This window comes from Salminus brasiliensis, chromosome 6 (genome assembly GCF_030463535.1).
Source record: "Salminus brasiliensis chromosome 6, fSalBra1.hap2, whole genome shotgun sequence".
In the NCBI taxonomy this organism is placed as follows: domain Eukaryota; kingdom Metazoa; phylum Chordata; class Actinopteri; order Characiformes; family Bryconidae; genus Salminus; species Salminus brasiliensis.
Genome location: NC_132883.1, coordinates 44837962 through 44850769, shown reverse-complemented (window position 1 = coordinate 44850769; position 12808 = coordinate 44837962). Strand labels below are relative to the sequence as shown.

General features: G+C 38.4%; 2 protein-coding genes across 2 annotated transcripts in view; both read left to right on the top strand.

The window, feature by feature from the left end:
* LOC140557776 (H-2 class II histocompatibility antigen, A-R alpha chain-like) overlaps positions 1-3933 on the top strand; it is a 10824-nt gene extending 6891 nt beyond the window's left edge. The window contains exons 3-4 of the mRNA XM_072682551.1: positions 2946-3227; positions 3348-3933. Of these exons, the coding sequence (XP_072538652.1) occupies positions 2946-3227; positions 3348-3475 (410 nt within the window). The 3' untranslated portion in view covers positions 3476-3933. The remainder of the gene's footprint in view (positions 1-2945; positions 3228-3347) is intronic.
* Positions 3934-6978: 3045 nt separating this feature from the next.
* Positions 6979-11352, top strand: LOC140557780 (H-2 class II histocompatibility antigen, I-E beta chain-like). The gene is made up of 6 exons (XM_072682555.1): positions 6979-7057; positions 7858-8124; positions 9539-9820; positions 10393-10506; positions 10611-10646; positions 10780-11352. The coding sequence occupies exons 1-5, from the start codon at positions 7006-7008 to the stop codon at positions 10622-10624; spliced, it is 729 nt and encodes a 242-aa protein (XP_072538656.1). The 5' UTR covers positions 6979-7005; the 3' UTR covers positions 10625-10646; positions 10780-11352.
* Positions 11353-12808: the final 1456 nt, after the last annotated feature.

Here is a 12808-nt window from a genome sequence, read left to right as displayed (position 1 = left end):
CACTGATTAATATTTATAGGCCTCCAGGGCCCTACTCTGAATTTTTAAAAGAATTTAGTGATTTTGGTGCAGACTTGGCAGTGTGCAGCAACAAAGTTATAATAGTAGGAGATTTTAATATTCACTTTGAAAAAGCAGACGATCCATTAACAAAGGCGTTTGTATCAATTTTAGATTCTGTTGGCATTATACAAAACATAACTGGACCCACACATTACTGTAATCATACCCTAGATTTAGTCCTGACCCTGGGTGTTAGCATTGATCAGCTAAATATTCTACCTCAAAGCTCAGTAATATCAGATCATTATCTAATCTCCTTTGAGCTACATCTAAGGCAAAATGTTAATTCATCTCCCCAACACTGTCTAAAGCGCACAATAACACCAATGACAGCTGTACAGTTTACTGAAAACCTCCCACCCCTATCGACCTTAGCTTACACTCTGTCAGACCAAACGGAGCAATTAATTATTAATTTAATAATTATTATTATTAAATCGTTTGTTAATTTAACTCTGCTTATACCTGAGTAAAAATGACATGTATGAGAAATTCCAGTCTGGATTTAGACTCAATCACAGCACAGAGACAGCCCTAGTGAAGATTACGAATGATCTCCTTCTTGCCTCTGATCAAGGCTACATATCTTTATTAGTCCTACTAGACCTTAGTGCAGCCTTTGATACAATAGATCATACTATATTACTAGAAAGATTAGAGAACATGGTTGGAATCACAGGGACAGCCCTATCATGGTTCCAATCATATCTAACGGGACGCTTCCAATTTGTAAAGATAAATGATTTATCTTCAAACTATGCAGAAGTAAGATATGGAGTTCCTCAAGGCTCAATTTTAGGACCACTGTTATTTACATTATACATGTTACCACTGGGCTCAGTTATAAGCAGACATGGCGTTAATTTCCATTTCTATGCAGATGATACACAGCCCTATATATCAGCCAAACCTGACGATACATTTAGACTACAGAAAATGGAGGACTGTGTAAAGGATATAAAACTCTGGATGTCACATAACTTCCTTCTCCTCAACAGTGACAAAACCCAGCTTCTCCTTTTAGGTCCAAAAGACTCTAGAAATCAGACTTGATGTTAGACTTGGCTGATTCTTCCATCATTCCTGGTTTAGCAGCTAAAAATCTTGGCGTCACATTCGACTCAGATTTATCATTTGAGCAACATATAGCTAATATTAGTAGAACAGCCTTTATGCAGCTTAGGAACATCTCCAAACTAAGAAACTCCTTATCGCTACAAGACGCAGAAAAGCTAGTACATGCTTTTATTACCTCAAGGCTAGATTACTGTAATGCACTACTGTCAGGTTGTTCCAGCAGGAACCTCAATAAACTTCAGCTGGTGTAAAATGCTGCAGCCAGGGTCCTTACTAAAACTAGAAAATTTGACCATATCAGTCCAGTTCTATCAGCACTTCATTGGCTCCCAGTTAAATTCCGTATCGAATACAAAATTCTTCTATTAACATATAAAGCCCTACATGTCCTCGCTCCTGAGTACCTGCAGGATCTTATTACATATTACAAACCATCAAGACTACTTAGATCTCAGGGTGCTGGCCTCTTACGCGTTCCCAAAATTCAGAAAACCTCAGCAGGGGGAGGAGCCTTTTCTTATAAAGCCCCCCAGCTCTGGAATAACCTTCCAGATAATGTTCGGGACTCAGACACCATCTCAATCCTTAAATCTAAGCTGAAAACTTATATGTTTAGTTTAGCTTTTGGTAATGAATGTTTCTTAGATAAGGGCAGCAGGTCCAGGGGTTCGCGGACCCAGGGAATTGTAGTACACTGAGATGCTGGAGCTGTCGTCTCGCTGCTTACACGCGATCACTCAGGTTTGTTGACGGTGGAGCAGATAGATGCTGGTGTTCTCAGGGTACGCCTGTGTCCGTGTTACCTTCTGGCTCTCTCCTTTTAATTATGCTGTGATAATCAGACCTGCCGGAGTCGTCAGACATACCCAGATGCTGATTCTCAACATTCTCTGCCCTCCATAAAATTCCTCTTAGAACTAACTTTTCTCTCTTTACCTTCTTCGAGTAAATGACCACCCAGCCCAATCTGCAGGAAGATTGCCCGCTGAGGTCCCCTCTACTTGCATCTAACCAGCTGCCTCCTACCAGTCCGGCCAGCGGGTCCCCCCCAACCCGCCACCACCCATGGCTCACCCGCCTGCCGCTGCTGCCTGTTTGGTGGCCGTGCTGAAACCTAGATGGACTCGTGTCTGTCTGACACTATTAATATCACCACTATCAACTTTCTGTTGTATCTGCTTTGGTCATTTTTATCATTAATGTTTAAATTGTCTGGCCACAGGAGGACGGGTCCCCCTTGTGAGTCTTGGTTCCTCCCAAGGTTTCTTCCTCCAGCTCTGAGGGAGTTTTTCCTTGCCACTGTCACCGTTGGCTTGCTCACGGGGGTCTTTGATCCTTCATGTTATTTCTTCTTTCTTCTCTGTCTCTGTTCTTTATTAAGTACTAATTATGTAAAGCTGCTTTGTGACGACAACAGTTGTAAAAAGAGCTATACAAATAAATTTGACTTGACTTGACTTGACTTGACACACACACACTTTATACACACATTCATGCAGCAAAGAACAGAGACCAAATAGAAAGGTTTTCAAAACATTCTCCCACCAATCAAACATACCATTTATCAAAAGCAGTTTACACACTACAGTCCGTTTCATCAGACAGTTTAAAATGAAACTCCTTTAATTTACTTTAATTGAAAGATGTGTTACATTCTAGTTCGTTTATCTGTGTACAGTATTTGAATCACACAGCAGAAAAGGGAGGTGAGGGGGGATGAGTCTGTGTTTGTATTTTTAAGTATTTTTTCTGTTCTGTTTTGTGTAGATTTTGAAGAATAACTGATGAAATCATTTTCTCCACAGACGCTCCTCAAACCTCAGTCTACTCTAAGTACAGAGTACAGCTGGGCTCCAGAAACACCCTCATCTGCTACATCACTGGCTTCTACCCTCCACGCGTCGGAGTGTCCTGGACCAGGAACAATGTAAATGTGACGGGTGAAGCCAGTCTGAGCAGATATTACGTTACTGATGACGGAACCTTCAAACTAGTCTCCCATCTGAGCTTCACTCCAGAGGAGGGAGACATCTACACCTGCACTGTGGAGCACACGGCCCTGGAGAGACCTCTGACCAAAACATGGGGTGAGATTTAGACCAGGTGCTTAAATCAGCAGATCCAGAGAAACACTGCACTTACACTTTCAGTAAAACTAATGAGTGTGTGTGTGTGTGTGTGTGTGTGTGTGTGTGTGTGTTGTACAGATGTACAGGTAGCTCTGTCCGGTGCCGGTGTTGGAGGGTCTGTGTTCTGTGGAGTGGGTCTGGCTGCAGGACTGCTGGGAGTGGCTGTTGGGACTTTCTTCCTCGTTAAAGGAAACAACTGTAACTGAGAGTCCGACTGTAAACCGATCAGAACCCCTCTGTGTGTCTGAGTGGTCTAGATCATTCTCTGATGTTTTGTGTTTTTTTTACTGTGTATTTTGTCATTTCTCAGTGAATATTTTTTTTTTGTTTTGTTTAAATATTGTCTGTTTCATCTTCAGGTTGTAATTTGGGGTCTTATGTAATCAAGTCTTTGCTAGTCAAATTAAACTGAAACTGATTTCATACTGTTCCTTATAGTGATGTAATATTCCAGTCCTCTACTTATAAATATAGTGATTACCTGCATATTAGACAGGTCAAAGTAAAAAGGAATTGATAATAAATTGTTTTATAAGCTGAAGATCAGAGTGAACATTGCTGGACTTATTTGAATGTTAAGATCAGAAAGGTCAGGATACAATAAATGGACAAAAGTATTGGGACACACTTCTGAAATCAAGGTTATTAAAAGAGTTGATCCTGCTTTTGTTGGAGTAACTGTCTCCACTGCCCAGAGACAAAGGCTTTCTACTACATATTTGGGGCATTGCTGTGAGGATTTGATTGCACTCAGCAGGATGATCCCCACCCCATCTCATCTCCAACTCATTCCAAAAGTACTGGATGGAGCTCCACCATCATTCCAGAGAACACAGTTCTTCCACAACTCCACAGCTCAATGCTGGGGGGCTTTATACTCCTCTACTAGCCCACTCTTGGCATTAGGCAGCATGGTGCCAATAGGGCCATGTTTTTACACACACACACACACACACACACAGCATGTCCTAATCTATTGGCCTGCTGTGTGTGCGTGTGTGAGAGTGTGTTTATGTGTGTGAGGGTGCAGCTCGAAGTAGCTGAATGCATTCATTAGACAATAATCAGTGACATCATATTCAGAATTATGTGCTTGTTTTTTTTATTTAATTTTAAATCAACATTCAGTTGTACCTTAAAAAAATCATGCTGATGCTCCACTGACTGTAAGGCCTGAAACAAATTTTATGCAATGACACAAACACCGACGCTTCCGGCAACTCATTTTGAGTGTTGCCTCAAGACTCACTACAGTGTCAGTCAAGTTGTCTTGGACCTCTGGTGTGCTTTTTTTCAGTCAACTGCGATGGCAGACCAATTTTGATCCGTCTTTATTGGTCCCCCTGAGTACTAAGCGTTTAAGCACCACAGTGACATAAGATCGCACGCTGAGTTTGTACGAAAGCGCATTTGCAGAGCGTCAGTCAGCGAACTCTCTCCAGAACGCTGCATAACCCGAGTCATATTAGTGTAAAATCCTGTAGTGTTACTCTACCACCTCAGCCCACATGCTCCTACAACTTCAGATCAAGCTTTTGCAGCTCTCACACTGTCCAGAAATGCACGTGTGCAGCTGTCCATGAGGGGGCGCTCAAACTGTGATTTCTAATTATGTGTAAAAGTAAATTACACCCCCAAACTGACCAAACTCTTATAAAGTAAATCTGACAACTGTTTCATTTAAATAACACAATACAACAGTTATACCTCCTCAGCTCTACTGCCACCGTACAGTACTCAATACCCTTTAAATTCTGTCTGAACCAGCTACACTGATACTTAGTCCTTTATTAAATACAAAATATTCTTATATTTAAAGATGTGTACAGTATTGCTCCTGCTTTCATAGATCACTCTTGGCAATGAGCTGCTTTTAGAGCCAAGCTCAGCATCACTGTGGTCATTTTGTGCTGTTACCCAGGCCCTAAAAGTTAATTATCAATTTCTCTGTGGCTCTTCTTCAATTATACACTATAATGTTCAAATGTCAAAATGTTTGTGGACACCCCTTATAAACGCATAAGCTACTTTAAATAAACGCATTAGCTACTTTAAGTTGCACCCATCGCTGCAACTTAAAACTTAAGATTACCTTAGAAAGTTCATGTTTTATTTTTAAAATTTAAATTTAAATTTAAAATTTTATTCTTAACTTAACATTTTAACTATTTAAAATTAAATATATATTTTTTTCAGAACATATCAAAAAATAGAATATTAACTATTTAATATTGTTTAAGTTCTAAGTACTACTTTACATTTAGTAAACATTAAATAATTAAATTAAGTTTGACTAACTTAACCATAACACAAAATATATGAGTACAAGTAGTGACTGACCTATAAGGGTTTTTATTGCCTGATGCTGATATTTAAATGACAGAAGTGGCAGACGGCCAATATTATTTTTAATTTTTTTTTGGGGGGGGGAACCTTTTTTTGGTAAGGTTTTGGAACCTTCATTTAAGGTTCATTTTTGTCACTATCATTTTTCTGTCTTAGCAGGCATATATTCACTCATAACAATATCCCCCTCAACTAAACAAAGATGCTGCTGTGGCTGATGGAAACTCCACCAGTAGTGAGAAGAGCAACAGGAGTGTCGGTGATTCTGTCTTCTCTCCCTGCTGCAAAATACACACACTGTATTTATGAAGAGAAGTGCAAAAGAAAGGTTACAAGTAGTGACTGACCTATAAGGGTTTTTTTAATGCCTGATGCTGATATTTAAATGTGATGTGGCAGATCACATTAAGTGGCAGAGAACATTAAAAGATGACAATGGTAACTGAAAATATATAAAATTAGTTGCTGTTGTTTTCACAGCACTGCTCACAGTACCTCAAAATTGTAATTTAATGTAGTTGTGTAGGTGTAATGTTATAAATAAACACGTGCTCAGGTATTAAAACATAACAATAAGTGAAGATATTGGCTTAACTAAATAACAGGTTTTGATTACTACACCAATGAAGTTAACAGTACTGGGCTAGTAGAGGGGTATAAAGCCCCCCAGCATTGAGCTGTGGAGCAGTGGAAGAACTGTGTTCTCTGGATTGGTAGAGGAGCTCCATCCAATACTTTTGGGATGAGTTGGGGAGTTGGGGATAATGAGGTGGGGTGGGGATCATCCATGCAGCATCCTGGCCTCACTAACACTCTTTTTGCTGAATGCAATCAAATCTTCACAGCAGTCCTCCTCCAGAATATAATAGAAAGTCTTCTTCTCTGGACAGTAGAGACAGTTACTCCAACAAAAGCAGGATCAACTCTTTTAATACCCTTGATTTCAGAAGAAACAATGAAGGAGCAGGTGTCCCAATACTTTTGACCATATAGTGTAACTTTCATCCTTCATTATTTATAGTCTTGAGAACATCAGATGATGTGTTTTTGAGAGTCTAAAATACATGAACTGATGCTCTACAGGACTACCCAAAAACATTAAAGAAATAAACTGTAATTGTTTGTAAATGAAAGTTATTGCTGTAAATAAAGTTAACGGCTGTCTGAATTGTCTATAAAGTAATAGGACACACTATTATTTGAGTATCTGATTTGATAAGAGTCTCCAAATCCTTCACTCATCCAGTCTGAAATGTGTTTCTGACTCTGTCTAGTAACAAGTGATGCAGTGGTGTATCAGCTTGTGATTGGTCAGTGAACTGCAGCGTCTCAGTGATCTGAGACTCTCTCTCCTGAACTCTCTCAGTGTTTGGATTCAGAGCCAGACAAGATGATCCTGACTGTACAGCTGCTGCTCCTACTGACTCTGTCTTTAAGAACAGGTATGTTTATATTTATATATTTTTTATACTACAGTGATACAATAACATTTCAAATTAAATGTTTGATTTTAGTTATTGTTATAGTTATTGTTATTGTTGTAAATTGGAGAGTTGGTATGGTTGCTATACATACTCTCAGGGTCAAAACATATTAATAACAGTAATTATCAAAGATATCTGCAATGTAATGTAAGGCGCTCTGGCAAATGTAGTGAGGGAAACACTAAAAGCATAGTCAAACTGATGAGACTCAGTGATACAGTGCTGCTCCACAGAATTACACGTACAGTGTATAAAACTGAACACTAGTTTAGACCAGAATGCCTATAGTAGCTTATAAATTATTAGTCTTTTTTCTGAGCTAATAAATGCTTAATGTTGGAATACACACACTGTTAGTTCCTGTTTAATGGACTAAACCCTTCATTAACTGAAACTGACTTTGTTTAAGCGCTCTGATAATTAAGCACACAGAAAATATATTGTACATAATGATTGTGATGAAGGACACTGCTACACTGGCTTACAACCACAAATTTTCATTTCACTTCACAATTATGTGCTACTTTGTGTTGGTCTGTTACTTCTCAATACAGTACATTTCAGCTTCTGATTGTAAGGTGAGCAAATGTGTTGCATGCATTTTTGATAAATGACAAACCTACAGTTTGCTATATGATTAAATTAGCAGCTAAGCTTGTGTGCTCTTAAATATTTACTATCATATTTATTTGACTGTCTTACATGAGCGGATTTGTTATTGTGACTATTTACATCCTCTTTCTTTATTTTATTTTCAGATGGTTATTATCGGTACGGAGTGGACGAATGCATCTTCAGTTCAGCTCTGACTGATGTGGAATTTATTCGTACCATTTACTTTAATAAGGCGCCTTATGCACGGTTTAACAGCACTGTGGGGGAGTTTGTAGGGTTCACTGAGTATGGAGTGAAGCAAGCAAAGTACTGGAACAGCCTCCCTGACCTACAGCAGATGAAAGGAGAGCTGGACAGATACTGCAAACCCAATATAGAAACAGACTACTCTGAAGTTCTGGTTAAATCAGGTAAGCAGCTCCCACAGTCTACCCTGATCACACTGCACACACCAGAGCCTATCTGACATTATTGACACTATTCATCCACGCAATTACCCGCTAGCATAACTAACTGCTAGCTTTATGTAGGGGCTAGTATAGCAAATCACTAGCTTATTGATTAAGCAGCTGTTGGAGCTAGTGTTATGTAGCCATTAGCTCTAGTGTTACCCCTAGCTAACTTTATTATAAACTAGTTTTATAATTTGTTATTAATATAATAATCATAATAATAATCATATAAAATATACTTTGTTTGTTAAATTTGTATTATATTTGTTATCAAAAGTTCTTCAGTGTATATTTGCAGTAGTTGTGTCTTGAAATCAATTAATCTGCTAAACTAGTAAAAAGCTTGCTAATGTCTTAGCACTTCTTTCCAACTAAGCTAGCTTTGCAAAAGCTAGATTCAAGCTAGCATTCGCTAACTTAATTTAAATTATTTTAAAAGTTAATTAAAAGAAATGTTGTTGTTTTAAAATCAGAAAAGGGGAAACTTTATACCAATTATTGTTTTTTTTTTCATTACTGATAATAACTCATGTTGATATATATTTATGTGCATATTAATTACAACAAAATACTAATACATGCTGCAATAAAACTTCTAAAGTTCTTAATATATGAATTTTTGTTCTGTTAAATTACTATTCACTCAAATGTATGTACTCTGATTTATTTAATATGATAACTCATCTTTTGAAGTTTTGAAGCTTTATTTGTTTACAGTGTACTGAATCAGAAAAAAACTACTGCAATAAAGTCCAATAAAGTTTACCAACACAACTAGGAGCCATCTCATATACTACAGTAATCCAACTCACACAACCAATGTCATCAATCAACACACTCACAACACACTCAAGTAAAACAAAAAAAGACATTTTGTTTGTTTCACTTTTTAATAATTGAAATTTGAACACTGTGAAGCTGTTTAAACTCTGGGTTTTCTTCTGTTTGGAGGGTTAAAAGATTCATCGACCTGGAGAGTGAAGTTATGCCATATCATGACAAACGTCACACAGGATAAAATGGCAATCCCTGTCAAAGCGCAGTAAACATGAAATGAGCTTTATACAACTTTTTTTAGTGACAATTAATTGTAATTGTAGATTCATCCAGTTTTAGTTAAAGAAGGAAGAGAGGAATTTGAATGCCACAAATCACCTGAACATGGAGGAAATCATCAAAGGTTTCAAAATGTTTTCCCCCAAAAAAAACAGCAGTCAGTTTGAACCACCTGAAGGGATGCATTGTGAAAGTCTGTGATGCTTCAATGTGTTCATTGAGACTGGCAAACACATCTCAGACACTGCCATGCTGTAAATGGACATCATATATTGACATGTTGTGGCTGAATGCAATAATAATATGTTATTTTTAGTGAAGCCGACGATCGAACTCCAGTCAGAACAGCAGGCCAGTGGTGATCATCCCGCCATGCTGATGTGCAGCGCGTACGACTTCTACCCCCCAGCCATCGATGTGTACTGGCTGAGAAACGGCCAAAAAGTGACCACTGATGTGATTTCCACTGAGGAGATGGCTGACGGAGACTGGTACTACCAGATCCACTCCCACCTGGAGTACACCCCCAAATCTGGAGAGAAGATCTCCTGCGTGGTGGAGCACGCCAGCTCCAAGAAGCCCATCATCACTGACTGGGGTGAGAATGAGGAGAGCATTATTGACTATTGGAGCTAATAGTATGTACACCTTCTGCTGATTGGATAGATGTCTGATCATGAAAATGTGAAGTAAAAAGGCATATTTGTGATAGATCAATACCTGATGATGACTGGATGGTTTCAGACACATTGGAGATGCTGCTGAATGGAATTAGATCTGAGGAACTACTGCTTTTAGTTTTTATTAAACGCTACATAAAAAAGGACAGAATGTTTGCCACAGCGTTGTATCTGAATATTCCAGGAGAGAATTCCTTGGATTTGTATGTAAAACAGGGAAAGCAATACTGATCCAAATCAGATTAACTGTACTGCATTTACTGTCTATCAGAGACAGATGTGAATGGAGTCATTGGTCAATCTTATCAGGACATTATACAGAAATTAGATTAAATATGTCTTCTTGGACTTTAAATGTAGTTAAACTCAAAAATTGCATTCAAGGTCAAAGTATCATAAACCAATAAAAATGCCCCCATGTTCCTTTTGATACGTGTTTGTGATAATAATAAAAATCACTTGTGAATTCATTTGTGCTCATGTCCCACAGATCCTTCTCTTCCTGAGTCAGAGAAAAACAAGGTCGCTATTGGAGCTTCAGGGCTGGTGCTGGGAATCGTCCTGTCAGCGGCTGGATTCATCTACTACAAGAAGAAATCCAAAGGTCAGTGGAGATATGAGAGAGTATTTGCTGATGATCCTTCTGCAGTATTAATTTATGTATGCATTAATTTGCTTTAAATGATAATTATTAATATGTTTTTACAGGGCGGATCCTGTAAACTGGTGCCTAGTTAAGTTCTGGTAAGCCCTGTTGTAGTTTTACTCCTTTGACTGGGATTCACAAGCTGTTTTTCCTTATAAAACTCAAGAGTAGCTTATTTCATTCAAACAACAGAAATATAAAGGTCTAACAAATGTGTCTGAATTCCTGCAGGTCCTTGTGCTGATGGAGAGGACTCATATTTAATCTCAGGCCATGTTTTGTTTTCTTTTTCTTTTTTTGACTTGAGTCCTATTAATATAATTCAGTTTAAACAACTTGCCTATTTCCAGAAATCCTTAACAACAGCAACAGATTTTGTGTTTTGATCTTTTTCTTCTTAGGAGTCTTTCTGTAAGATTGATAATTATATAAATGATCGTAGAAAGGAACTCATTAGAAATTATTCTGGACATTAGAGTTGATTCACTGAAGTCTTAAGTATTATGAAAATTATCACAATCACTAGACTGGGTCCAGTTGTACTAAAGAATACCAAGAATGATGTTTATAGTTTAACATGGGTGTATCTGGCCTTCTCAATCTAAAGACCCAATTATTCCTCCCTGTCAGTCATTTTCACTACAGTTGTCTTTTACTGACAGCAACCCACCAGACATGTTTATATTAACAGAGATTATATTTTCGCTTTAGTAGTTTTATATGTAAAATGTTGTTGATTTGTGAAACTGGCTGTCAAATTGTATGTACAGCACTGCTGCCACAGAATAAACATGTCTAAATAAATTATTTTGGGAATTTATGTTATAAAAACAAACTGTTATTTGTTATGAAAAAAATTAACTGAAAATGTGATCTTTCTTAAAGCTAATGCAGAGAGGCATGGATAGTCAAAAATAGTAAAAGAAAAACCCCCCCAAAAAAACCAACACCCTGCTTTTTACCTTACACTGAAATTAATGGTTAATGAATTGGTTAACTGCGTCAAATAGTCACACAAATAAAATTACATCAATTAGAAATTCAAAACATCAGTCTGAATTCCTTTTGTGTTAATATTAGTTTGTTTATGTGCAAAACGAAGCATGCAATTCCTTTTACAGCATAAACATAATAATGAAGCTGATGCTGACTTATTCTATAAATAGTAAAAATAAATAGTAGAGCCAGAATGTAACTGCTCTGAATTATTTAGGGTGAAACAGTAAATCTGAATAAAAGGCTGATATAGATATAAGAAGCTAACTTTACTTCAGCACCTAGATGACCAGTTCTCATTGACTCCCAGACCAGTTCTCACTGACTCCCAGACCAGTTCTCACTGACAACCACACCAGTTCTTACTGACCCCATGACCAGTCCTCACTGACTCCCAGACCAGTTCTCACTGACAACCACACCAGTTCTTACTGACCCCATGACCAGTTCTCATTGACTCCCAGACCAGTCCTCACTGACTCCCTGACCAGTTCTCACTGACAACCACACCAGTTCTTACTGACCCCATGACCAGTTCTCATTGACTCCCAGACCAGTTCTCACTGACTCCCAGACCAGTTCTCACTGACAACCACACCAGTTCTTACTGACCCCATGACCAGTCCTCACTGACTCCCAGACCAGTTCTCACTGACAACCACACCAGTTCTTACTGACCCCATGACCAGTTCTCATTGACTCCCAGACCAGTCCTCACTGACTCCCTGACCAGTTCTCACTGACAACCACACCAGTTCTTACTGACCCCATGACCAGTTCTCATTGACTCCCTGACCAGTTCTCACTGACAACCACACCAGTTCTTACTGACCCCATGACCAGTTCTCATTGACTCCCAGACCAGTTCTCACTGACTCCTAGACCAGTTCTCACTAACTACCAGACCACATTTTAATTTTGTAGTCAGAGTCCTACAGCCTAGTCCTGTGGCCACAGTATGCATAAAACCCTTCAGTGAAGCATATGCATGTAACTGTGACCCTAGTGTCCTCTGCAGCCTTGATCAATTGGACCACCACAAAAACAGGTCTAAACAGTGTATCTTAAGCCCTATTCTAACAGGATTTGTTTAATACTGGGAAATGGGATAATGTCTAGTGTTAAGGACTGATTTTCAATGGAAATAACCATATATATTTAGACAGATATAAAAATAAAATCTGTATAAATGACAGAGATGGAAGCGGCTCCTTGATTTATGCATCAGTATCTTGCCACATGCTGTATTCATTTTACACCTGTC